The 27679-nt window shown below is 44.0% G+C and overlaps 1 protein-coding gene across 1 annotated transcript in view; it reads left to right on the top strand.

Moving 5' to 3' along the window:
- RARB (retinoic acid receptor, beta) overlaps window positions 1-27679 on the top strand; it is a gene marked incomplete at its 3' end in the record, with an annotated part of 63945 nt that overhangs the window by 15350 nt on the left and 20916 nt on the right. Inside the window, exon 2 of the mRNA XM_010146760.1 lies at window positions 6925-7066. Coding sequence (XP_010145062.1) covers window positions 6955-7066 — 112 coding nt within the window. The remainder of the gene's footprint in view (window positions 1-6924; window positions 7067-27679) is intronic.

Raw genomic sequence — 27679 nt, 5'->3', positions numbered from 1 at the left:
GGGGGAAAAACCAAAACCATCCTGATTTCAATAGCAAATTTAGTTTACTTCAGCTATGGAAGATTATGGCTGTTCTTCATCTGCAGAATAAATGGCTAGACGAGGTGAAATGCGGATGGTGAGCAGAGACTTCCTTCTGGAAATAACCGCGACGACGGACAAAGCCACAGCGTTTCCCAGAGCAGGCTGGTGCCCAGCCGCTCTGCTGCCGGGCGGCTGGCATCTCTAGGTGCTCGCTACAAGCTATTGACATTTAACAATGTTTATTCATTTGTTTTTGCAAAGATCTGCCTGTCCTGCCCTGACATACATCATCAGCACAATTTCCCTGCTTCCTGGCAGCGAGCCTTCCTCTACTTATTGTTGTAGCTGCTTCCATTTTGTGCCGGCGGTGGTTTCCAGCCACAATGTCAGACAATTAATTTGTTTATTCTGCAAGCCGTGACTTCCAAAGCATGATAGACAGTGCAGACATCCTGGAAAAGTGCTGTGCAACTGGGAATACGCTCATTTTAGCTTCCTTTTAGATAGCTGCTTTGGCAGCTGTTGTTACTTGTGGGGTCTCGTGTTCTGGCTGCAGCCATTTTGCAGTGTCTTTTATACCTCACGGAGTCACTTAACAGCGTATGACGTGGCTTTTAGGTCTTTTATAAGCCTTTCTATGCAGCTCCAGTTGGGGGATTGCATGTTGTCAAGGCCTTTCCAAGCAAATAATCCTGGTTAACATCTAAAACTTGTATATCTCTTCCCTAACCTGACCGCTGATCCAGCCAGGACTTTGTGATGAGGGAGCTTTTTGGTTCCTTGACTGCTGTTACCTGTAATAAAAATAGTACAAACCATATTCAATTCATGAGCGTACCTGGGCAGTTCCCTGGACACAGGACAAAGTAGTTTTGTGCAGGTCTCATTGCTGAGAGAGACCTTAAATGTCTCTGCTGGTGCTCCAGAGAGAGCAGGAACGGGGTCCTTACCTTGCCTGTGTACTTTTTACAGGATTAGCAGGGGTAATGATTTAATCAATCATCTTGAATGATTAAAATACAGAGATTGAAAAGAGGCTGTGCATCGCACACAGATTTGTGTTGTAAAAAAGGCACCTATTTCTACAGCCCCTGGTTCAGAACAAAGCAGAAGGCAGAGGTTTCAGGTATGTTGTGGGCTGGATTTTCTTTTGGGTTGTTACTGGGGTTTATCTTTCCCTTCAGAGCTCAGCCAGAGTTTATAAATGACTGATAAACTGTACCGTAGGAAAGTCTTCCCTACTCCTTTGTTTCTTTTATGATAAAGCAGCAACACACTTCACTCGGAAGCTTATTTTGCAGATTTACCAAAGACGGGTCTCTTATTCTGCAGGAGTCATAGCTGGCTGCCTGTGCTTGGGGGTAATCAAAGCTGAACCAGATGAACCAAGCAGGCTGTTCAAACAGATTGAGCTCGCAATAGCCCTTCTCTGCTGATTACCCTGTCCCTGGCTTGCAGAGCAAGATTTCAACTTGTAAGCCCACTACATCGGCAAATGAGATTTGGCATGCCCTATGCTGGCAAGATATTTTTGAGGCATTTTTGAGATCAAATGATCCATCTCTTCATGCAGTGCGCATAACTTGAGCTCTGAATCATCTTGACTTGCCAGAATGAACTGGACAGTGAAGGAGAGGGGGTTTTATAGATTCCCTATCAGATATGTAGGGGTAGCAGTTCATGCTAACAATTCTGTAAGGCTTCATGAGCTTAAACACTCAACATTATCTTGAGGGCTCATCCTTAATGACCTCTTTTGTATTCAGATAACCAGTGGCATAATGGCATTCAAAATACTACTGAAATAGTTGATAGTCTCTGTAGGCACTACTGCTCTCTACTGAAGCCTCTGATTTTGACACACTACCAGGCCAAAACTACAGAAGTAAGTGGCGAGTGGAATGAAGTGGGGGTTTTTGGCATTGTGTTGAAGTTAAAGTGACTAAAGAGGTTATTTATTTCTAAGCAATAGACCTGGTAAACTGGGTTTATTTGCTGCTTAATACATACGGTTTCACCTATCACTCTCTGCTTTCAGTGCAGCAGATAAGATATCAACACAATTAAAAGTGAAAAATAATCTGTCTGCTCTGCCAGTGGTGGATGCTCAGAGAACACACGCTGATACAATAGATTTCTGAATAATTTATACTCAGCATTTTTTCCTTGCACTCGGTAAATGAGGACGCCTAATGTGGCGTGGTCAGAGTGATACTCTATCTGTCATCCATTAAGATAACAAGATTGGTGGGCCTGGGAGGAGCGTGGCCTAGCACGCAGAAAAGATGAGATTAAAAATTGAAACGTTTGTCCAAAATACTTTGCGCCAAGGATGCCAGTAAAAGCATCTCAGAAGGACGGAATTAATTCATAAGTGTGTTTTCTGCAAAGCTGTCTTTGTCTCTGCTAAAATAAAAACGTAAGATCCATGTTCCTTTCACAAGTTGTGGATAAAAGGAATGTTGGAGCAATAGGCCTTCAGTAGCTTCCACTACTTTAAATTCAAGTACTTTGTAGGTGCTATCGAAAACAATTATGTATGACAGTAATGCTTTGTGTCTCACAGAATATTCTTTTTATATATTCATAAGGCATTTTAAATTACAAAGGAAGAATAATTTCTGCTCGCTTTTGGCACAGGAGTGTCTCATCTCCCATCACAGGGTGTAAATTTGGATGGGATGGTAAAATATTTGCATAAAAAATGGCTCATGTAAATATTCAGCTGAACAGATTTCTTTCAAGGTGAAGGTATTTACAGTAAGTAGTAGCTTTGTTTTCCAAAAGCCAGGAGGCACTTGAACTCCATTAATTTATAAGCAGTGGTGGTTTGCTGTCTCTGAAGTTTCTGACAACTTCTTAAGGTTAGGTCACATTCAGATTTTCTTGGTTTTGAAGAAAGTGTTGAGATTGTGAGATCGGATGGAGGTCATTTGACAAAAAGCACCTGGAGGAAAACTTAAGCCTGCTTCTAATGTTGCTATTTTTAGTGAACGGGCCACTGTATAATATGTGCGCTACCTGGAACCCGGCCTCAAAATGGTTTCAGTGACAAATTGCTGAGGTTTTAAGATGAATTTGCCACAAATCTTAGTAGAAATAGTACCCAAGTGTTGTCTTACGGAAGAATACTTGAGGAGTGGGCATGATCCTACTGTTGAGAAACAGGTCCTTAGTGTTGAGCAGGATCACATTATGTCTTTTTTCCACCTGTATATTTTACGTAAACAGGATCATTTTCTTTCTGTTTCATTAGTAACTGTAGGAAGAAAATCAAATACAGGTGTTAAAAAGTAATTTGTGGAACAAGTGTCTAAGCTTCCACAATTAATATCCTCATCTATCGCTCACTCTGTGTAGGGCATTGCCTAGGGAGTTTAGGCTGTTGAAGAAGCTGTCTTCATTTTGACCTGGAGATTTGCTTTTTCTGAGTTTCTTAAGCCTTTTGTATTAGTAATGAGTTCATGGATGCTTTATAGTTGCTGTCTGCAGAAGCTGGATCACCTTTTTCTGTTGGGCTGTGTGGCCAACTTTGTTTGGTAAGGACAGAGACTGCCTCCTCTGCTTTCCTTCCGGATGGGCTGTAATTAAACGCTAGGTTCAAAGGATGCAGAACCTGTGTCTGAATGTCAGAACAGCTGATCAAACAGTGGGTGCCATTTGCTACTGCTTACATTTTGGTGGAGTACAAGTATATTTGGAGGAGGCTCTTTCCTTTTTTTCTCTGCATTGGGAAAACTAAACTTCTTGCAACTAAAAAACTTTTGAAGCTCTTACTTCAAGTCGTGCCTGTGTCAGTAGACCAAGAGTCTCTTGAGCAGGGATGCACGTCAGACTCTGCCCCAAAGCATTTGCAGGCAGAGAGAAGGATTTGGGGCTGTTGGGTTTTTTTTTTAATTATTCCAGTTGTTCAGTGTGGTGAGACAGGTGCTGCACGGGAGGGTAATTTTTGTTCATTTGGGCCATTTTCTCTCTTGCCCTATCAGGCTGGTGGTGGGAGAGTTATTCCACTGGTGACTGTGGGTGTGAATTTACATGCAGCACTGGATTAAACTGGGGTGGCTGCAAGGGAAGCTACCGGTCTTGACTTCCCCTACCTCTTCCCAACTAAAAGGTGGTGGCCGAATAAGCCATACAGAGACCCTCGTATCAGCACAGCTCATGCTTTCCGTCTGTTGAATTAAACCAAAATAGATGCAATAGACTTCTCGCTGTTCTGGTTAGCACTGTCAGCAGTTACCGCAGAGCCAGGCACTGCAATTCGGGGAATGTCAAAGCCAGAAAGTGAACATTAACATAAATTTTCTTCTCAGCAAGTAAACAAATGTACACACGCTTGGAATACTTTCCATTGCAAAGTTTCAAGAAGTGTTAATGATCAAAACTATGGGATTTAAAATGCCAGTGTCATTGATAACTTAGAAGGTTTTCGTTTTCTAAACAAATAGCTTTAAATTCCTCTTCTGTGTCCAGTAGCTTAAGGAAATGAAAGAAGTGAAGAGTTGTTATTTACCTCCTTGATGGTAGTACTAAGTATCTTCCAAATCAGGGGAGCTAACCTCAGGATGAGGCTTGCCTGTGCAAGAGTTGCAGAAAGCTATTGCCAGGGGTTACATGATTAAGAAGGCACATTTCAGTTCTGAGTGAATGTGAGGTATTTTCATAACGTTTGCATCTATAGCATGTTGGGCGCGCAAGGAATTTATGTCCAGCCCTTACTGACTGTGCCTGCCCTACCACTCCCTCATCATATGGCCAGAAACTCTCCCTGTTAACTCTGAACGATAGGCTTTTTGGCTTTTGAACTACTCGCATATCTCGATGAGTGCTTCTAGGAGAGCCAGTTCTACAGTTTGCCGTGATCGCATTTTTTGACAAATGCACTGTGGGCACAGAGCTATTGTCTGTGGCATGGAGTTTACCGCTTCCCTGTAGGGTATAAACATGTGGATGGTTGAGCAGTTTTAACCTCTCCAAGCCCTCCAACAAATATTAAAGTGCTAACTATTCTTCCATAATGCTATGGTGTTGACTGAAATTTGACCGTGGTGCTTGCTGAAATGATTTTCAGAAATCTAAGTGAGAAGGTTAAATAGTGCTGTCAAATTTCCAGATGTCTGTTGCAGAAATACTTTCACTGGATATCTGTGGGTTGAGCTCTAAAATGCTTAAAGTAATCCTATCTGTTTTTTTCTTCATTATTATGTGATAATATCTAAACCTTGTTTTTTAGTGCAGATAAAGAAATTAACTTGGGTTTTGCCTTTTTTTCTATGCCAGCTAACCTTGCTATTTATGGCTGGGTTTCTCTCTTTTACTTCCTGACTGAGGAATCCAGTCAAATGGTGTTCCTTAAGTACAAACCAGACCTCTAGTTCTCTTTAATTTCTGTTCAAGATCACAGAATCATAGAATGGTTTGGGTTGGAAGGGACCTTAAAGGTCATCTAGTTCCAACAAAGATGTTAAACAACACCAGTCCCAAAACTGACCCCTGAGGAACACCACTCATCACTGGTCTGCACTGGTACATCGAGCCGTTGACCGCAACTCTTGAGTATGACCATCCAGCCAATTCCTTATTCGCTGAGTGGTCCATCCTTCAAATCCATGTGTCTCCAATTTAGAGACAAGGGTGTCATGCGGGGCAGTATCAAATGCTTTGCCCAAGTCCAAGTAGATAACTGCGGTTGTTCTTCCTTTGTAACCTTCCTTACAGTGTTGGTTACACCAACACTGTGACCTGGTAGTATGAGGCCACCAAATTTGTCAGGCACGATCTGCTCTTGGTGAAGCCATGTTGGCTGTCATCAATCACCTCCTTATTTTCTATGTGCCTTAGCATGCTTTCCAGGAGGACCTGCTCCATGATCTTGCCAGGCACAGAGGTGAGACTGACTGGCCTGTAGTTCCCCGGGACTTCCTTTTTTCCCTTTTTAAGAATGGGAGTCATGTTTCTCCTTTTCCAGTCAGTGGGAATTTCACCAGACTGACACAACTTCTCAAATATGATGAATAGTGGCTTAGCAACTTCATCCGGCACTACCCTCAGGACCCATGGATGCATCTCATCAGGTCCCATGGACTTGTGCAACTTTAGGTTCCCCAGATGATCTTGAACCTGGTCTTCTCCCTCTAGTGGGCGATTCTTCATTCTCTGCCTTTGCCCTCTGAGACTTGGGTGGTGTGGCTTGAGTGCTTGCTGGTGAAGACTGAGACAAAAAACTCATTTGTAAGATCATTGTAATTACTTGATTATTTTCACAGCTGTGTCTGAAGAAGAAGGAAAAAAAAGTGCTGTAATTGGCAAGTCTTAAGAGTTCACAACTCAATAACCTGGTGCTGGAACTCTTCCACGGAACTCTTCCACCTGCAGATGCCTCATTAGTTGCTGTAGGAGTTCCAGCAGCTAAGAGACCTGAGGTTCAAATTATTTCTCTTTTTACCTGCAGACTTCGAACTAGAGAATCTCTACAGGAACAAAAACTAGACAGGGGCCTTTATGCTGAGAGCGGCTGTCGGTTGTTGGGCAGGTGTTTGACTTTCAGGTGGATCTGTTGGGAAGGCTGTTGTTTGCCCAATTCATTGCTACGTCCATGAGCCCAAACCATTTTTATTTGAGCTTTTTTGTAAAATCTAGGACTTCATTTCCTGAATGCTGTTACCAGTTCTAGATTTGTTTATTTTGGCCTTAGGTTGCATTATTTAATGAGTTTTTATTTAAGAGATGAGTCTTATGTTGCAAGAAACAGTACTAAATTATAATAAGACTGAGTCTTTAAAGATGCCATACTCCAGTCATAACTTTGAACTTATTTTGTTATTTTAAAGCAATGTTAGTGCCTGTCTCTAAGGGTTATGGGAAGCTCAAAAGTTTGATTTCTTTTTTTCTTTATTCCAGGGCTTTTTCCGCAGAAGTATCCAGAAGAACATGGTGTACACATGTCACAGAGATAAAAACTGTGTTATCAATAAAGTTACCAGGAACCGCTGCCAGTACTGCAGACTACAGAAGTGCTTTGAAGTGGGAATGTCCAAAGAATGTAAGTTGTCTTCAGAAACAATTTATTGTTTGTCATACTCTTCGTGTATGTGGCAGTCCCAAGGGAGAAAAATATTACGCAATTATGTGATCAAAGTCAGTGTCTGCAATCGTGTGCAGAGAAAGGGGTATGAATTTTACACACAGCCTCAGACCCGTACTTTACGAACTTCTGAGTCCTGAACTTTGGAGCCTAAAAGTTAAGAATTTCTGTTCAACGTGCTGCCTGCACGGTCTGGCCACCCAGTGTGGGTGTGAGAATGCCCAAGTGGGTAATTCTGCCAGCTTTTCTAAAAGAACAAACTCACAGATGCTGTGTGAAGGTTGGATTATCACCCGTCTGCTCTAGACATGGCTTACTGGGCCAAGGGTGTAAGGGGAACAGCACTGGCTGCCTAAGCTTGGTTTTAGTCCTCCCTCTGCCCTGCAGACCAGCTCATGGCTTTTCTGGGCTTGTTGTCAACCCAGGCCATTGTTTCACGTGGGCTCCCCCACTGCCTCTTGTGCAGCAGACAGCAGCCACCTGCAGCCTCGCACCCTCTCCCTCGCGCCAGTGCAGGTGCTTGTGCCAGAGGCCCCTCTTTAGCGGTAGCGCCAGTTTGTGCCGCTCTACAAAACGGACAGTGCAAAGACCTTGAGTCTTCTGTTCTTACCGCTTGGAGCCTCCACGGAAGGTGAAACAAGCTGGCAAATCCTCTTCTAAACCTGCAAAGCCATTAAACCTGACTATGTAAAAGTGCCCAAGTGCACCAAAAAACCCAAAGGATTTTCCGTTCCATTCTGCTCTTGAAATCTCTGGTTTGCCCTTTAGATTAACATTTTAAAATATTTAGGTATGTATCTGGGATTTTTCTCTTTTTCCAGCTTACTGATATCCCTGTCAAGCATGAAACTTAGGCTAAAAAAGCCATCCTCAAATCCCTATGGGATAATGCTTCTGAAACGTTCTCAGTTTTGATGGGAGTGATTGCAGTAGCAAAAAAGTCTTTGGTATAGTGATTTGTTTGATTGTTGAGGGTTTTTACCTCTGTCAGTGACATTCCTGATTTCAGTAGGTCAATTCCAGTAATAAACACTGCAGAAATTTGCAGTGTGTACATGAGAGGGAGAAAAATTGCCCAACACCACTTCTTTACTCTAATTCACCCACGGGAGTTCCTTGGAGAGACTTTAAGATCGAAGGAAGAAAAAAAAAAAGAGACACTGATGAGACATTTATGACTGAACTGTGTTAAACCAGTTATCATGTTCAGCATTTCTCCTTCCTGAATGGTGTGGCACTTCCCAGTAGTTCCCTTCCCCATACTTGGGCAGGAGCCAAAGAGATCCCAAAGTCACACACTGCTCCCTCCTGGTTGCATCCTATTTCTCTCTCCCACCCACTCCTTCTCTCCGAGGCAGAGTATTGAGGAGCAGAGGGAGAACCCGTTACATCTTTAGGGCCATTTTGCTGTATTTCCAGCTCCTTTTCATGAAAATTTGGAATTGTCGTTACTGAAAAGGGCCAACATCAAGTTTCAAGTGACTGGGGAGGAGGTCTTAGGATTTGCGATGATTTCACTGCCCTTGTTGGGTCTTTTAGTTTTCTCATGTGCCTGAAGTGCACTTTTCTATACTTACGTATAGATTTACTGGAGTGGAGCCCAGGATGGGAGTAAAGGAGAAGGCACGCTGAATGCAAAGATGCACAAAGGTGTAAGATTGAATGAGAAGGATTTTATTGATAGGTATTTGGCTTCTTATATATCTGTGCACAGGAAGCTTTTTTTCCTTGATGAAAAGAGTATGATGCAGTTTGGAAGAGAAGAAAAAACACTTCTCTCACCTGAGGGCTTGTTGGTCTTGAATTCTTAAGGATTTTGTTGCTGACGTGAAGTTGTAATCTTATTAAATGCGGTAACGTCACATCAGAGTAGGTTTTGGAAATATCAGCACTATTTCTAACTTGTTCACTGAAGTTCCTTCGGGTAAGGTATAAAGACTTACTGCCTTTTAGGTGATGGATTGTTTTCTCCCATAGGGTAGCTGGCGCTTTGCCACCAAGAATTAAGGTTCTGTTCTGCCTGTTTCCTTGGGTGAACTGAGTGAAATTACCCTTTGGCAGTTGCCTTTATCTCAAACCACTACAGGCAGCAAAGGGGGATAGCAGGTTGGAGGGGGAACAGAGGATACCAGGGAGAAGCCAGGGATGTCCTCGGGCTGCATTTCTGTAGAAGGCATTTGCAAAGGAATAGGGAAATTATTTTAAATGTCATCAGTTTGAATGCAGTGTGTCTTGTCTTCTGGGTTTAAGAACTAAGTCTGAAGTTATTCCGTGTTATCCCTTCATAAACAGGAGCTTTTCATCTCTTCAGAGATTTGAAAAACTATTTTCTTCTCTGACCCTCCTTCATACATGTCTCTGGGTTTCTACTCCGTTTCTTTAGAAGCTTGTGTAACATTTGTCAGGGGGCTTTCTCTTACCAGATAGAGGTTTTTCTTTTGCCCCAGTACCTTACATTTTGGTTTTCTGTCTTCTTACAGTTCTGTTACCTTGGGAAAGCCTTGAACAAAGGGCAGAAAAAAGGATCAGAGAAATCTCACAGGGAAACAAGCCTACAAGGCTCAAACCAGTCCCAAATGGGGCAGGTAATGGTGGTGGGAATAGGAGCCCCACGGTCTGTTCCCCGGAGCTAAGGAGCAGTAAATGCAGCATTTCAGTATACAGAATGTGTGTAAACACTACGGTCCGGTGTTTATTTGTTCTGCCTTTTGAAGGGCATGCAAAAGTACTTGCATATGCGACTCCCTTTGAGCTTAATGAGCTACACACAGACGTCAGAGATGAGATGAGAACTGGCTGCCTAGCCAGCCTGATAAGTAAGGTTTTAAGAATGGAGGTAGAGTGTTTTGGAAGAGAAGAGGTCCTGAGCATTTCTTGTATGCTCTTATCTTGTTTTCGAGAATGAAGTGAGATGATGAAGGAATGCACCACATTTGCATTTCTTTGTAGGGGAAAAAAGTTATCTTCCACCCTGTGTTACTGCCCAGATCTGATCAAGAGAGGTCAACAAGAAGAAAGGCTCCAGGGCAGGAGTGGAGCTGTTTGCCTTGTGATAATACCTGCAAGACCCACCGAAACTGGATCCCACTAGTGTCGGAACTGTCTTTCATTGCGCAGTCCTTGTTGCAAAAAGTTTGTGCTCCAAACAGACGAGACAAAGGGTGTGAGGGGTAACAACATAGTGATGGCTGCCTTATCATCCTACAGCAGGGCAAAACACAGCTTGAAATAAAGCCCTGCTGTCTTCCATCTGATCCCTCTCCTTCAGAAACTGCTGAGCTTGTGTCCCTCACCGTGTAACAGCCGGGAGCCAGCCCCCTCCACCAGCAGGCACCGGGCTGTGGCTGTGCTCTCTGGCTGTCCCATGCCAGTTCAGCCTGGGTGCTCAAGGGTGCGTAGGTGCAGCGGAGACCTCGATCCCCACTCCATTTATATCCTTCTTACCCTCCCAGCCTGCTAATTGTTTTTAATTAACATGTAGAGTCGAATGGTGATCACACAAGATTATTTTTGTTGGCTGCTGCCGACAGGAGAAGGCTGCTGAGGCTGACAGTGGCTCGTTATGTGATGGAGAGCCTTAGGAAACTAACCTTTGCCCTTCCATTACGTGATCTCTAGGCTGATGTTGAAGCACCATCCCTGGGCTGACCCCAGGTGTCAGCGAGAAGCACACTGTTGCCTGGAAGCACGGACCCCGGTCCTCAGGAGCTGGCGAGGGGTCACGCGTTCGGCGCTGCCTCCCGCAATTAAGGGAGCACGCGGGAAGCTGGGCTAAACTCTCCAGCAATAATGGGCTCTTTCAAGCAGGATGCTGGAACATACGTTTTGTAAGGTGAAGCCTGCCCTTAAAGACAACCTAAACTGGATTTATTGCAGGGTACAAGGGGGAGGAAAACGGAGCTGCCTTCTACCATAACTGCTCAGCTCAGCCCAGCCCGGCCCCTCTTCCACCTCCATCCCCTTCTATATAACTTGCGGGCAGCAAGGACTGTCCCTGGGCTTGATAATCCTCGGGGTCCCCCTCGGACACGCACCCAGCCCACGTACCAGGTTGTGATGCAGAGAAGCCTTCCGTACTGGCATAAACCTCATCTGCAGTGAGCTCTGATAGAGCAAAATTATAAAGGTGTTACGGCAAAGTCTTTAACAAAGGCACGGAATTACTGTTCCCGATTGCTTCAGTGACTGAAGCAATGTTCAGATTTGTAAATCTGCTTACAATTAACCTCCCTGGAGGGAGGGAACGCAGGGGAATTACCATGAAGTAGAGAGAATCCAGTTTTTGTGCTCTGTATTTCTGGGTTTTTTTAAACTCGCACAGCAATGTCTGTTACTCTTTGTCACAGACTTCGAAGTCTTACGGTGTTTAAATGTTCATGCTTCTCGGAACAGATGATTACATTCTGCCACTGAACAATAGAATTAATTGATTTGCTTATTTTAATTCTGGTTTAAATTGACAACCAGGAAGCATCAACTTGAAGAACTGTCATGTTTGTATTTTTTATGTTCTATTTCTGTTTCATTTGCTCTGAGACTCCTTAGTGAAGCGCGATTCCCCCTCCAGTGGGCTAGTCTGCGGAGTTGCCTTTGAGAAGTTCATGCAGATTCCACTGATGTAATTTTAAAGTGAATTAATAAGAATGCATGAAAATCTTTGTTTAGAGACTGACTCAGAACTAAAGTGTATCTTTATTCCTTTTAACCAGCAGAAAGCATTGGATTTAGGAATAGCTTCTGCTTTGCTACAGGCTAGATTTGTAACTAGATGCCTAAATACCACACAGTGGCTGGGGGCTTTTTCAAAAATTCCAGCCAGGTGGCCTCACGTGCTGACTCGCCTTGGTTTCTCCAGAGGCACGAACTAAATATCAGACTGAAAAATCACAAAACCCTGAATTCTGTCCTGGGACTAATTACTCTCTCTAAACACTACAAGCTGATTAGACTAGTTTTCCTATCTTGAGAGGCGAGAATGAGCCTTGTTACAGGGACTTGTGTTGTAAGTGCTCTGAAGATGAAAAATGTAAATTGTGAAAATACCGATCAAGTTAAAAACTTGAGTATACAGATAGTGGGGAAACAGTGAGCAAGCCATATGAATCACAGATTTTTCATTTTGTTCATTAAGGTTGGGTTGGGAAGGTTTTTTTCAGTTGCTGCTCAGATAGGAATGCCTGTATTTATTTTTTCGTGCTGAGAAATTGGGAACTTACAAAAGTTAATGCCAAATGCTCAGTACTGCTGATGGGAAGAATTTTTAAGATGAGAGCAAAGCCAACACGAAGGGTCTTCCTGCTACAAAACCCACCGTATTCTAGTGTCAGTCTGTCCTCTGCCAGAGATAATGCACACTTTGTTATGCTGGGTGGCTGAAAAGGATTTATATACAATTAAAATTCTCTTGTAGAGAACTGAGGTCTACTTGTTGCCCATTGTTTCCCATGGTTAAACAAACATCTCTTGCTTTTCACATCGGTTTGGTGTCTTCAGAGAAGCAGATCTGCTTTTCTTTTCGTCTTTTGCGGTCTGCCTCTTTTGTATTTTAGCCTTTCCCCCTGATTTTGCATAGCTTTCACTTGCCAGCTTTAATGTTTAAAGGAGCAACTTAGATTGAATGTTATTATTCATAATTTACTCTATGTTCTGTGAAGATGGTTATGTAATAGCAGTAATTGCATCAACTCACCTAATGAGCTTTCCCTCCAGTGCCATGTACAGCAGATTAATAGCCCATGAATTCATTTGCAGCTCGTTGTGTTTCAGAAAAGTATTTCAGGCAGCAATTAATAAACTGCTAAAGAAAATAACATAAAAAATGATTTTTTTTTTTTATTATGTTAACTCTCCAGCTGAACAATTTATTGGCACCTTTCATGATGTGGCTAAATGAATTCTCTCCTAATTCCTCAAGCAGAGCGTGATTAGTGAACCCTGCTCGACTCAAGACTGTTTGGTAATTAGTCTGATCTTTATACCCTCAAATGTTAGGGAAAAGTGTGGGTAACGTCCCAAGGTTCTCTTTCACTTCTGTTCATTGCCTTGAAGACATTACGCAAATAGCTGTAACTTTAAACCATAACATGCCAGTGCTGCAAGGGGTTTTTTTCCCTCCCATTTCTTGTGTAGAAAACCCATAATTGTGTAAGCTAAGGATGGAAGACCCTGGCCAATAAACAACCCCTGGCACTGTTTCTGTGCTGCTTGTTCTTGGCTCCAGCGTCCCGTACCTCCCAAGTGGTGGGACTGAGCCCAGGGCGAGGGGCAAGGGGTGCTGCTGCCCTGCAGGAAGATAAACCAGGGGTCAAATGCCACTGGGGAGGGAGATGCCAGGAGAAGGGCACAGAGAGGGAAGGGAGAGCAAAGAAACGCCTGTGTTTTGCAGCATGAGAGGGAACAAGGTGATTGAACCCCATCGAAGAAGAACGGCAGTAAGATGCCAGGGCTGCAGCCACCTCTGAGGGAAGGGGGAGACACTATTGAATGTGGCCAATCTTGCCGGGCTGCCCTAGAATTACCTTTTCCATCCTTTATTTTTTTAATGTCTTTATCAAGTTTTTCATGTTTTATGTAATTTCTTATTCAAAAAAACCCCAGTTATCTCTCCACCCCACCTTAATCCAAAAGAAGCACTATGCCTTGGCTTGTCTTTATAAGTAGTAAAATACATATATTTTAAAACCTTTTCCCTCATTTGAGGCTCTTGAGGACTGAGTAAGCATAAAGGGAATTCCTTCAATAAGCTCATACAGAGATTGATTACATGTCCTCAGCTGGAAGTTACATTAAGACTTATTCACTAAGGTATAGCTACCGTGGTGAACTTTTCATCGCTCTCCGCTGTCTCTATGACAACACAGATCCTGGCAGAAGTTACCAGGGCTCGTGTGCTCCCTGCAGCCTTTGTCTGCCTCCATCAATCCCAGTCCTCCGCGACTGTAAATGTGTGCCTTTCTTACGTTTTCGCTTAACAAGGTGTTTTATTAAAGTTGTGACACTTCTGAAGTTGTTATGCTAATCATTTGTACTGCAGTACCTGACTGTGCTCTCAAAGAGATGTGCTTCAAGAGAGGAAAAGGTGTCAATTAGGTATTAGTGGACTTTCTGAACGCCTCTTGATCTCGTCCTGTGGCAGAAATTCAGCTGAATGGCAGAGGCCTTGTACAAGTAACTTTTCTTCCATTACAGGTGAAATCAGAGATAACTGGAGCCAGTGTAAAGTGTAATGCACCCACAGTCTAATTTCTGCGTACACCTGCAGCACACTCCCAAGGAGTACGTGTTCAGTGGCTCTAGCAGAGTCCTCGGCCTTGATTTGAACCCTTTCTTCTGTTAAGGGAGCACGTTTCATCACAGCCCGTGGAGTGGCTAGTGCCTGTCTGTCGATGCCAGCAGCTCAGGTTTCCATGGGGTTCAGCCACGTGCCACCTCCTCCAGAGGTCCTGCTCTTCTGTGAGGACAGTTAGTGGCACTGGCGCAGGCGGAACTTCCCATTTTTTCATTTCACACCCTAGAGGTGTTTAAAGGGTCATCACGTGCTTTGCTTTCTTCAGTTTCCCAGTGAAAGGCATTTTGGGCAGATGTCTTACAAAGCTGCTTCTTAACATGGGTCTGATTGTTTCTGTGGCCTTTTTCTGTTATTTCTTCCCCCCTGCTTTGGTTTTGGGGTGTGCGTGGGGGAGTTGTAGCGTTATTTTGGATCACACATGTAAAGACACTGGCTCTATGCATTCGTGTTGCCATTGCAGGTAGCTTTTGCCTCTTCCTGAGTTTAGTGTCCCAACTGCTTCCATGGCAGGTAAAACCCTGGGTTATCCTCTCTGCCTTGTGCTGCGCTGGGCAATGCTGCTGTTAATAGCAGATGGGAAATCCGGAGACAGCCTATCCCTCCCCGGCCCATGCGCTCCAAAGCACGGGGCTTAGGCCACGCTTGCTTGGTCATGCAGACATAACTGCTGAGACCCCAATCCCATGACCTCAAAAGCTTTGTTTCAGAGCTTCCATTCTTCCTTTATGCACTCAGCTCACTGCTTCATATTCCTCACTCGGATCATTTTCTTGTTCGGGAGCACGGCGCATCTTTGATGCATCTCTTTCTCCTAATTGCCATTGTGCCATGCAGGTTGTGTTTCCTATACTGGCACCTTGTGGCTTGTCTGCTTTCTTCTCCCTTTGAAAGCTTTCTGTTATTTTGGGATGTTGAAATCTGAAGGATGGAAAAATGTCCATGAGAGAAATATCAGTCTGGGAACGAGCAAATTGCCAGTGTCCTGAGTCTTGAAGCTAAACATGGCTTATTTGGTTGTCAGGCCAACCTGAAAATGTTATCTGCAGTAGCCAAGGTTCATGAGAAATGCAGTAAATTGTTCCCAAGAGTTCTGGGAAGTCTGAACTGCAGCAACCCAAAGATGCCTGAATGACTCGGTATCAGAGGAGAGGCGTGTTTAGTCCTTCCCCTTAGAAGGAACACGTGAGGATGCGTACATCTTCCTGATGGTTTGTATCTGCAAACTTCGGTCGTCGTTCTCCTGGTGCTCGCTTTGCTGGAGACGGGTAGGATGGGTGCCTCTGCAGAGGGCAGAGGAGCAAAGGCCACGCTGGCCTCTCTGCGGAGAGCAACTCTGCACCGATGGTGCGGAAGATAGAAAGAAGGTGCTGGGAAACCAGTAAGCTCTCAACGACGTTTTAGGAAGATCTCTACATAAGTAGATGAGACCGTGGATTTCCCTCTGCTGCTGTCAGGCTCTCATGGCTTGCTTTCATCCGCCCTGTGTGAGTTGTTAGAGCAGAGGGAGTTTTCCATTGCCCTGCCTGCGATAAGCCGGCTGACACGTTGCAGCTCCTCCTGCTGGGATGCTGGCCCTAGGACTCTAAAAATAGCCTCGATTTGTTTTTAGTTTGACTTGGTATCGCATGCTCAATTTAAAATACATTGGAACAGTTAATCTCTAGTTCTTCAGTGCTTGCATGGAAAGTGTACGGGATTTTTTCAACTTAGAATACAGGCAGTAGAAGTAACACCCTTTCTGTCCTACTTAAAGAACACTCTGCTGTTAATGCTAATGAAAGGAAAAAGGCAGATCATAGGGCATTAGGATTTTTGGTTTCCTTTGACCCAAAGTGAACAGAAACAGTTTTGCCCCATCTCACCTTATTCCAGTAGTTGGTTGCATGGTTGCATGTTTCTGAAAGCTCTTAAATTTTTAAATGTAGGTCTTGGGAAAAGTCTGTCAGTCAGATGCCAGCTCTGAAACCGACTTTTAACAAGTTGTAGTTTAAAGCCCTACAGGCAGTGCCTGCAGCTGGTAAGCATTTAATCAGCTGCTGGGTCATTTCTCAGTGCTGTGCATCCATAACCAGTTGCTTATTGGTGATAGAAACTGATTCAGTACTTAAATGTGAGGAAATCACCTGACTTTTGGAGAAATTTACTTGAATTTCAGAGTTAAAGCTAAGTGGAATTCTCCCTTTCCCCTGGCAAAAAGTGCAACCGAAAGCAAACATGCTTTTAGTTGGATTACAGGCATGGTTAGTCATCTGACAGACAGTTTTAATGGAGTCAGAAAGACATGCTGGGGAAACATGTTGACCTACTTTTCTTTCTTTCTTTCTTTTTCTTTCTTTTTTAAACTTTTAAGCAAGTGAAGTGTTAATTTAAAAACTCCCCATAAAGTTAGGTTTTGCTGACAGAGCTCGTTTTGTAATTAATTCATTTACGCTTCTGCTTGGGGTACGAGATGAATTTGGTAACAGAATTTCATCAGGTTGTTTTTGTTTCTGTTAGGAAATTGGGTTACATCTGAGAAATCCATGTTCTTCCCCCTTTCCAGGACAAAGCGATCGGCTTCAGGTTAATGAATGATTTAAATCCCGTCCTCTGAGGGAGGACTTTACAAACCATTTAAAATGACAGACTAACAAAGCGTATTACATTTGTATCGTTTTCAACACATTATATTTTTAAACATTTTTCATCTTTAAACATGTGGGAAGAGGGATTACCATCTTGCATTTGAGAGTGGTTTTTTCCCCATGTTAAGTAGGTTGATGCTCCACCATCAGTGTTTTCTGGGAGTCAGAACTTGGTGTATTTAAACCTGGGAAACTCTTAACCAGAAAACTTGAGAGCCTGAAAAGGAAGCATTGAATTAAATAGGAAAACTTAGAAGTGAGGGTGGATTAAAACGTCACAAACAGAAATGCTGAATCGAATGACACTGAAAGGTAAGGGAGAGCTTTTTAGAAATACTGCCGGCATCACCACGCTCTCCTGTAGCAGCGGGCAGCCGTGCAATTTGTCAGAAGGTGCGGGGGTGCCAGGTGCTCTCCCTCTACGGCAGAGAGAGGCACTTTACTCCCTGGGCACCAGCAGATAGTTGGCTTCCCATCCAGGGACACTGTTTTCACCTACTCCGTCTCCTCCTATTCCCATCATTAGCAGGTTTCCCGCTGTCAGTCAGCCCTGGTGCAATGGGTTCTGCTGCAAATCCTTTGCTTCTTCCCATCTGTCCTGAAAAAAGACTTGGGGTCTCTTTGTTTTTATTTTTTAACTCCTAACTTGCTGGCTACTGTTTGCATTACGGAAATGGTAACACAGTTTAAGAAGGTGGAAAAATGGAAATTACCAGGAATTGCAGGAGTTTATGGGGAGTAGTATTACATTTAAAAGAACCCACAAGTTGCGTGTGCTGTTACAAAGCATAGTACTTTTACGTGCTTTGTATGTTGTGTACTTTTAGAGGATGTCCCAGTGGCAGAGTAAAGATTGAAATTTATTTTTTATTGTTTTAAAAATCGATTGTTTATTTTGGCTACTGCATGAGGTTTTTTTCTATATCTCAAAACAGCTGAAATTGTCATTGCACCGGTTTTAGCCATTTTGTAACCTAGAGGCTGTAGTGGAAGCAGTAAATGAATGAATGTCTTTGTGATGAGCTGCTGCACCCTGTGTGTTCAGCATCCCTAACTGCACTGTGTGAGCTGCTCCTTCCATACAAGGACTGTCTTCCCCCTGTTTTTCTTGCTATAACACTTCCCCTGGGTGACCATGGCACAGTTTGGTTTGATTCTAGTGGAGAGACAGCAGGGAAGAGCCACTCAAAAAAGTGTCACTTCTGAAATTTAATCCAAGTGGTTTTTTTCTGATACAGAGGAGTCGTTGATACTGGAAGATGGAACATTAGATTTAGTGAAGCTTGGTTTGCTTTCTGACAATAGTGGTCTGCCTCTCTTGGTCAGGGAGCAAGGTGGGGCTCTTGTGTTTCACATTAGTTGTCTCAGGAAGATCGGTGTGGAGGTCCAGAGCTCAGCGTGTGTTTGGGCTCGTAGTGCACGTTGTACATTGCCACGCCATCTGGGTGTCTTGTTGAGGAGCTCAGGAATCAAACCCATATGATCCAGATCCCTGTAACAGGTGATACGCAGAGATGTGAGTTCATAAGAGCCTTTTGACAGCATTTTCCTACAAGAAGGATGCTCAATTTGCCCCTTTCTATAATTTGGAAGAGAACCTCAATAGATACCTTTTGTTTCTCTTTGGATGCCTCTTCAGATGAACGCTGCTACTAAATCAGAACATCCAGGAAATAATTTTAAATTGAAAAGGAGTGCAGATAATAAAAAAGAGAATAAATAAAAGCAAGAGGATTGTTGTTATTTAGAAAAGGAAATCCCATTATGTTCAACCCTGCATGACAATGCGGAAAGTGCACAGGGAGAGAAGATAATAAGCAGAAATATTTTATTCCTTTAATTCTGCAAAGGTTTAAATCCTGCTTGTCCTAAAGAGAGAGTGAAAGCCTTTTCTTGGCAACGTTTCCTGTTGTTTTCTAAGTCAGTTACAGCTATTTCACATGTTTATTAGGAACATTTTTCCTACCAGAATGCAAGCATGGCAAGGAGTGAACTTACATAAAAACCATACAGACACGTCAGCTGCCTCCCATGGGGTATGCAGTATTAAGCCCCATGATTTTTGGGGTCTTCTTTCTTGGCTGGGGTGACGAGGAGGGGAGAAAACCTTGTGGTTAATGGGCCTTGCAATAATGGAGGAGGAACATTTAAAAATGTTCCTTAGAAACTGGGATGTGGGAAGAATAAGGCAATTAAGAGGAATCACTAGATATCCTGTCTTAACAGCTTATTATATAGATTTTTAATGAGTATTTAATCTCTAATGCTATGTGATGGATTAGAAAAGAGGGGGAGACAGGCCTCTTTCTGTGCATACTTTTATGTTTCCCCTTCATTGAACATATTCTCTGGGCAAATTGTTTAACTTGAGCTGGTTGGAGGTGTTCCAGCACAACAGAGTTTCGCTGAAAAATAACACTGGGCTGAATCCCGAAGTGCAGAGTTATTGGCATTGTGTTGTGTTCAGATTTGCAAAATCTCAGGATGAGTTACGAGGGAGGCCAGGAAGGATCCTTGTTGGTTCCTGCCCTGCGTGCTGTGTGTCCTGGGCCCTGGCTGACTTGGCTGTGCTGTGCCTGCCACGAGGCCTGGGGAAGGGGGTGTCCATTGGCCGTTTCAGAAACTGAATAAAGCTCTGCTTTTGGAAATCTGAGTTTTCAGCCAGTGCTTCCCAAGGGGGTTGTAGCCCAGGAACAGTGTCCTGAGGACCACATCAAAAGCCTCTTGTAAGTGCCTCTTGCATCAGGCGCTTGCCACGGGTCTTGGAGAAGATCATCCTAGCTGGAAGGAGGTACCGAACCTGTGTATGGTGAGTTCCAGGCCCAGTCCCACACTGTGGAAGGACGTGAAAGCTTTGTCATCGGCATCAGCGAGATAAGATGGGACTAGAAACCACTAATAATGCCAGTTAGCCCTATACTGGGTAGTCATTTTTAATGTCAACTGGGGACCACCACCCTCATTTGGTTAAGGGCCAGCTGTGTGTCGAATTCAGACTCCTTGCCCAGCCCTTGGCTTCCCTCTCCGACGTCATCTCGCGTCCGAGTTGCATCCTTTGTTTTCACAGAGAAGTCTGGGAAAACTAGGTCAGTTTATCCAAGTAGAAATTATTATTTTATTGAGTTAACTCTGTGGTGACCTGCTGCCTGCTTGCCTTCTCAAAATGAACTCCCTTGTGTGCACTAAGTCTTGCGCTGGAAGTTGCAGAAGCCTCAGTAATCACTTTGATTTCAAATCAACAATAAAAGGGCTGCTTTTTTTAGTATCTTGCTGTTTCCTGGAAACAAGTGTCTGTCTGCTTTGCTCCTTATATGATCTCTACATCAGGCTGGTCTGGTGTATTGTGAAAGTGCTTAACGTAGAAAGGTTATGTGCTGGCTTTACTGGGGATGTTTAAAAGATCTTACAGACAAATCAGGATTTGATACTGCTTGACTCTGTCTGGCAGAATTAAGCTCTTTAAGCCAGCCCTGTAGTTACTAGCATGCCTTCTTTTAAATAATTTGGTCAACTTACTCCTGCTATTTCAGAATTTAAGTCTCAGACAAGAAAGCAATTTTTTTTTTTTTAAATCAGTTGGAACATATTTTAAAGAACTTCTTTGGCATTGTGCATAAAAGATAAAATATATCAAAATAGACAGTCTGATAATTAGGCTCAGGCTTGTGGAGTGATTCATGTCCTAACATGAGTGCTGAAACAGCTGAGGTTGCTGCAGGTGTGTTAAGGGAATTCGACCCCGTAATGCCACGATGCTTCTGCCGCTGCATAAAGCAGGAGTACAGATGTCCGGAGAGCCTGCGTTAATAGATGAAAAGCAGTATTTCTGCGTGTGAATTATGGATGGAGCAGTGTTTATTAAACACACAAGCAACAGCCTTTGTCTCCCAGGTGCTTTTTGCTTTGAAGAGTTGTGTTAAAGCCTGCTGCTATCCCGGACACAGAGTTCCGGGGTGCGATCTGGGCTTCCACTGCTGCAGGTTACACCCCCTTGGGGCTCGGCACCGAGTCACGCCGTGCATGGTAGGAAAGGGCCATCCTGCCCAAAAAAACCTGGGAGGCAGGGGCATTTCAAGTGCCTCAGCTTGCCAGCGTAGCATTTCGGGGTGGGCAGTGAGATGCTAAAGCTGAAAGTGAATAAACTAGTTTACCTGTGTCAGCTGCCAGCTTCAGCAGTGCTTTTCTGGGAATCTGGTGACGTTGCCAGCCTGGGGGCTGCTGGCTGGCTTGGCTTGGCTTGGCCCTCCTGTAATCCTGTGGATGGAAAGAAAAAGAAGTCCCCTCACCTCATTCCTTCCCCCCCGCTTAGGTTACAGTTGGTGAAAAAAAGCACAGTGTAATCTTAAAAAAAGTACCCCACCCCAACATGAAATTTGCAGACTGTTTGTTCCGATTGCTCAGCTTTGGGAAGGGAGAGAAAACAAACAAGATGTTAAGAGCAGTCAGATGCAATGGGACTGTTACGGCATGTTATGTTACCATTTGATAAACCGTTCTTTCAGTATTGTAGCGGCAAAACAATGTTAATGACAGGCACTATTAATTAGATAAACCAGACCCAGCTGCAGACCGAGCCCACCGGCATGTGCAGACGCATGCCCACCAGTTGCGTTGGGCATTAGGGCCAGGCTTAACCGGAATATTTGTCAGCTGATCTTCCAGTGCTTGGAAGTCCACCCGATTAAGTCCTACAGGTCTTCCCTCCTTTTGCTCCCAGGCTGTGTTTCCTGGTGGAGTGGCTTCAGCCAGCAGGGAGGTTGAGCATGGCTGTGGAGCCACATGCTCCGTGTTCCCCCCTGCCCACTGCTCCAGGATCCAGCACTGGCATGGCAAGAGCTGGAAATTACCTCCTGATCTTAATTTATGTATTTTTTTTAGTAGTAGGAGTATTAACAAACCTTTTTCCTTAGGAAAGAACTTGTGTAAGTTCATAATGGCGCATTTTCCACGTTAGCTTCTGAGGAATAGGTAAATAGTAGCGGAGCTATTTCTTTGCTTTTATGATCGCTGGCCTAGCGGGAGGCCAGGGCTGCAAGCTGCCGTGGCTGTAATGCAGGCTAACGCTGCGATTCAAGAGTACGGCTCCCCTTCTCAAAACGCGCTGGGAACAACTGTTCCTCCGCCTTCATGAGCTCAGTTTACGGTTGCGGGAGGCAATGTGTTCTTTGTGCTTGAAGAAGTGCGCTGTGCACGCGAGCCTCTTCAGATGTGCTGTCAGTTGGCAGCTCTCGCTCTAGATGCACCTTTACACAATGGCACAAGGCACCAGGAGGTGCAAATGTGAAATTTAGCCTTGGGGGCAAAACAAAGAAATGAAACTTAGGTACGAACGCGGTGTTACCTATCTGCAGATGCAGATATTAGACCTGATCTCCTACTATGCTACTGTAGTTTTACACTAATAGGACTCAGCTGCGATCGGTGGAGTAGCACCACGGCGAGACAAAACCAGCAGTGATGAGAAGTTGGGGCTGTTGTTTTTAATTCTGGTAAATAACGTAGGACTGAACCCTATTTGGGGAAAGCCAAACTGCATTCGCTGCATGAAACCAGCCTTAATAAAAGGGAGAAATGCAGGTGGTGCACTGTCTTGGTGTTGCTCCTAAACTCCTGCCCTTGCTTCCAGGGAGCCATTGCTCTGGGAGCTGAGCGGCCGCGCGAGAGCAGGGGGATGGGGCCTTCCAGCTCACCTCCTTTCTTCCTCCCCTGGCAGAGTTGTAGCCTTTCCATTTGCTGTCCTGTAAAGTCTATTTTATCATACTTAACCAGAAAGCCTAGATTTGTCCCATAGCTGACACGCGTTCATTGCACTGAATGAATGAGCTTATTACTGAAAGTTGTTTTGTTGGAGTCTCTTAATGGTGGTGTCAGGAAAGAGGCTGCAATTTGTCACGGTAGGTGGCTTTCCAGTTAAGTGAAAAGCAAGTCATGTTCTCCTCTGTGCACGTTAGGATGAGAAGTGAAATAGCTGCAGCAGGTGGAGTGTACCAAGTGCTACGGTCAGGCCGGCGGCGGGCAGGAATACAGCGCAGGGCCTGGTCTTGGTTTACACCTGCGTGCCTCCCTGGCCATCAGCGGTCCACGATAATGCCCAGCGAATTGAATTGATGAGTTTGGATAACCCCAGCTTCTCCCGGTTGTGAGACATCGTGCCACCATGGCTGTCTCCAAAGAGAAATTAATGTAATATCTGTAGATGAGTAGACTGATTTACCTTTTGGTGACCCTGAAGAGAAAGGTCAGGTTTGGGCTATTTTGCCTGTAATCGGTTATCCATAAAGAGTTAGTTAGTGTACCAGGCTTCAAGATTGTAGCTCAAAAGGGCAGTTGCTTTGAGAAGAAGGTAGCTCGAAAGGGCACTTGAACAGCTGAAATCAGATGAGACAGATTTAATGGTCTGTTAGTGACTCCTGACGGAAAGTTCAGAGTTTGAAATTTGGGGATTTTTCTTCACCCTGCCTGTGGAAAAACAAATGCACTATAGCTTAATAGAAACTTAATTTCAGGCTGACTGTTTAGAATTGTTTTTCAGCTGCTGTGTATGCTCTTAGTCACTTCAGCTGTAAGGAAGAGAAAGAAAAATCGCATTGTGTTTGTGGTCTTGTATATTTTTAGCTAATGTGTTAGGACACTGCAATTCCAGAAAAGCCGTCCTCCTGTTCCCCGGAGTATTTCAGTTTAACCAGCTGTACGCAGAATTTTATCAAGATTGCCACAGGACTTACTAGTAAATCCACTGGGGTTTTGGCAGTCGAAACCGTAGACAGTAAGCACAATACTTCATTTCCCTGAGGGTTTTAATTTTATGGGGATTCTGCCATAGGTTGGCACTGGGCAGTGGGCTACCTGCAGAAGCCCTGCGAGTTTGGGAAACCTCCCAGGATGGAGTGATTCTCCTTCCCATTTCTCCACTGAGCAGGAAGAAGGGCGACTGGCCATGTACACTGGTGATGCTATGACTCTGCAAAGCCTGGTGCAGGTGGCGTGGGAGATCTTAATTAAAACTGCGTTTTTTACGCTGAGGGTAGGGAAGTGACTGATTTCACGCAGAATATGGAAAGAGACTTGGGGCAGGGCATGACTGAGGAGGGAATGACAGCTGTGTAGATTAATTCTGCAGCAGCACAAGATGCACGGGGACATTGTGGGACCTGCCTGTGGAGACGCTCCATCTCGCAGATGGGGGTTTCTGGCTATATTAAGTAACTTGAAGTGATGGCTGTGTGAATTACAGGTGGAAACTCCAGCGAGCGAATTTCAGTGTAGTCAACGGTTATGGCTAGGCTATTTCCATCGCAGATATGTTGGTGGGCCTTCATGGGCAATATTGGTGATTTATTCTGCCTGCAATTGTTAATGCTAACAACCTCCAGGAGCTCTTTAAGCGTCATCTTCTAAGAGTGTGGAGATTATCCTATTTCACGTTGGCAATTAGTTGATGATATTAAAGCGCTTTGAAAATGGAAATCACTGGGCAAATGCTATTTAAAACAGTTTATCATTAAATGTGTAATCACATCTCTCCGCCTACGCTGGTTGCAGTACGTAGGTACTCCCTTACCAGGGGAGACCAAGGACTCTGCTTTCAGTTCAGCCCCCAGTGCAGATTCTGTGCTCGGTACATCCTAGCTCCGACTCAGCTGCTCCTCTTGCTGTCGTCTCTCCTCGCCTGCCTGCACCCGCATGCTGCAAACCACATTTTCTTCTAGGTTTGTTCCGCTTGTTTGCTGTCTTTCTGGTTTTGCAACTTCAATTTCTTATTTGTTCTTAGGACCTGTTTTAGGGGGGATCATTTTAATTTCTATTTCTGGAGTCCTGATTTTTATTCTTTGTTTTATTCGTTGTTACTGTGTTTGGCACGTTCTACAGAACTACAGTCAGCCCTGACATACTATAGTCAATGTAAAGGTGGGCGTTAGCAGTATATTCATAGACCTGGAAACAGTTTATGGGCTCTTGGGTTTGTTTCGGTTGTTCTCTTTTTTTTTTTTTTTCCCCGCTGAAGCACTTTATGGAGCCATCTGCAACATTCAAGCCAAATCTGCCTTTAGAACCCCCTTTTTTTTCAGTCAGCAGCTGTTTCAGGTCTTGGATTGGCAGTTCTAGATATCCCAAGTCTGACAGCTGCTGGGTTTGCTTCTGGACGTCTTAAAATAAAAAAGAGGGGGGGGGGGAATTTGTAAATGACAGTAAAGTTAAATAATAAAAATAATATTAAAAATAAATTTTAAAAAAGAATACCAAAGCCATACCTTTCAGCTGTCTTCAAGGGGGATTTTTCTCAGCCTCTTGTTCTTGCATTGGCCTTCCAGTTTTCGTCCTACATCTGAGGTCAGTTAGTGTTGTTTTTTCTTCAAGGGACTAGAAACTCCTTTTTTGCTCATTCCACCTACTAATATTTCAGGGATGTGACAATAGCAGACGCCAAATTTCATGTCAGAAATAAAATTTTCAGGCTGATGGAATCCTCGAAACCACAGATCAGGTTTCAGGCCAGTTAAATAAAGCTGTGGAGCATCCATTTGTATTGTTCATTCATCTAATGAAACCTGTTCTTATAACTCAGTTCTTGATATATTAACCCCACAGTTGTCCTCATACATAAACGGGAGATGTGTTGCTTTCGTCGGTTATAATAGGATATAACCATATAAATTCCCTGTGCATGAATGGAAAAATAGAGACCCTTAGGCTATAGGAATCAAAGGTCTCCCCTATACTTACAATAGCCTAATAAGGTTATTTTGGAGGCATAGGTAATTACTCACGGACTCAATATAGCTAGTGATTCATTGTTCACTGCTGAAACATTTCTAAATGAATTATGTTTTAAACAAGCAGATCCTGGGCCTCCTCTTCTGTTGGGGGGAAAAAAAGAGAAGTGGAGTGGCACAAAATTCTACCATTTTCTGTGATAAAATGCACTGCTTGCTAGCTAAAAGGTCCCTGGTATTTGGACCAGTTTAAATGTACTATCGTGCTTCTTGCTGTTTTGATTCCATGAGTGTGTATTTCTGAATTTCACATTTTGATGAAAATATTATTGTTGTCGTTAATTTGATATTTAGAAAAGACTGGATATAAGAGCTCAGTGCAATGAATAAAACAGTTGGAGTAAACTGTCCCTGGGGATAGAATCAATCACTGTTGTAGAAGAGGGTGACATTTAAAAAAGAAACTCAGAAGAAAATGTCATGCTTAAAAAATTAGATTTAAACGCACTAGCTCCTGATTGATTTTTATTGCACTCAGATGGATACACTGATTGATTATCAGCCCTACAAATGTTTAGTACCTTTCTCACTTCTCTAATAATCAGAATAATCTAATTTTCAATGTCATTTAAGTTACCGTATTCAAGGTTATAATAGATCATATTTCTAATAAAACATAGCAATTATGTAATGAATAATACAAAGCTGCAAGGCAGAGTGCAGATTCACCTTCGTCAAAAAAGAAATGCCACCAGTGGCTGGAAGAGCCAGCGTACGTGTAGGCAGCCGACAGGACGATGCCCTCTGGATTTGTGGTGCTTTCCCCTGTTGTTGAACTGAGGTTGCCGGAGCCTTGGCCGGGGCACGTTTGCCGTAGCTGAATGTTATCTCTCAACAGGAAACCAGGGGCGGGCTTGAATTCTGTAATGTACGTGCTCGCTCTGGGCCTGGGGAGGAACGACAGCATGCCAGGGACTTGGGAAATTTCTTCCATGGTTGTTTCTCTGCGCTCCCTCTTGATTTCGATACGTGTCTGTGGAGAGACACTCACTTAATTCGAGATGCGTTCTTGTGGCAATTGTACCCGACAGCTGACATGGTTGATTTCTCTGAATCGCCTACAAAATACGCAGTTTTCAAGGTGTTTTGGGTTTGTACTTGAAGACCCTTGCACGACTGTGTACTTGTTACTGGCTTTGTCCGTTATAAATGAGGGGTTTGTGTTTGAAACATGCCTTGCCTCTGATCGTTCTCCTTACGTCAGCGCTCAATTTTGGTGTAGGAATTTGTTTTAGCATGGTTTCCTGTTCTTTTTAAAGACTGAGCAATTTTGCCTAAAAGAAAACATTATTTCATCTAGAAATCATGACCTAGGAAAACCAGTCATTAGTTATAGCTGCCTGGCGTTCTGCACGTTCTCATGCTGTGTTGGCCTTGCGATTGTACCGCCATTAAAACGTGAATGGGAGTCTTACCATTCTGAATTGATGGTGCATCCCTTTGTCTACCGTGACTGTGTCGCTTTCAAGACGGTTATCTATTTCCTTTTCTCCTGCTGGAGGTGGGAAAGCCAACCCCCTCGAGGTCCCTGCTCTCTGTGCCTGCTTCCACCAGTTCCCGGGCATGGGAGCCGTGTGTGATGTGCGGCTGGGTGCTGGCCTGGTCTGTGGGGTCGGAGGGCCTGGTGCAGCACCAGCAGCGTCGAGGGTGCCGAGTCTCCCTTGGTTCGAGGTTTTCCAAGGTGACTGTTGTGAAAGACAGATGTCCTTACGGACTGCCGTTTGTTACCATGAGCACAGTTTATTGAGGGTGATGGGAGAAGGGTGACGCATGGTACGTGTAGGGCACTGATCCCAGTGGAGCAAACTTGGCCATGGCAGTAGGTAAGCATTTTGTATATTTGACTGAAATAGTCCACGGCTGTTGCCTTCTGCCCGAAATGCGG

This window comes from Eurypyga helias, unplaced genomic scaffold (assembly GCF_000690775.1).
Source record: "Eurypyga helias isolate BGI_N326 unplaced genomic scaffold, ASM69077v1 scaffold15092, whole genome shotgun sequence".
Lineage (NCBI taxonomy): Eukaryota > Metazoa > Chordata > Aves > Eurypygiformes > Eurypygidae > Eurypyga > Eurypyga helias.
The sequence above is the reverse complement of the archived record's forward strand: the minus strand, read 5'-3'. Positions and strand labels throughout refer to the sequence as shown.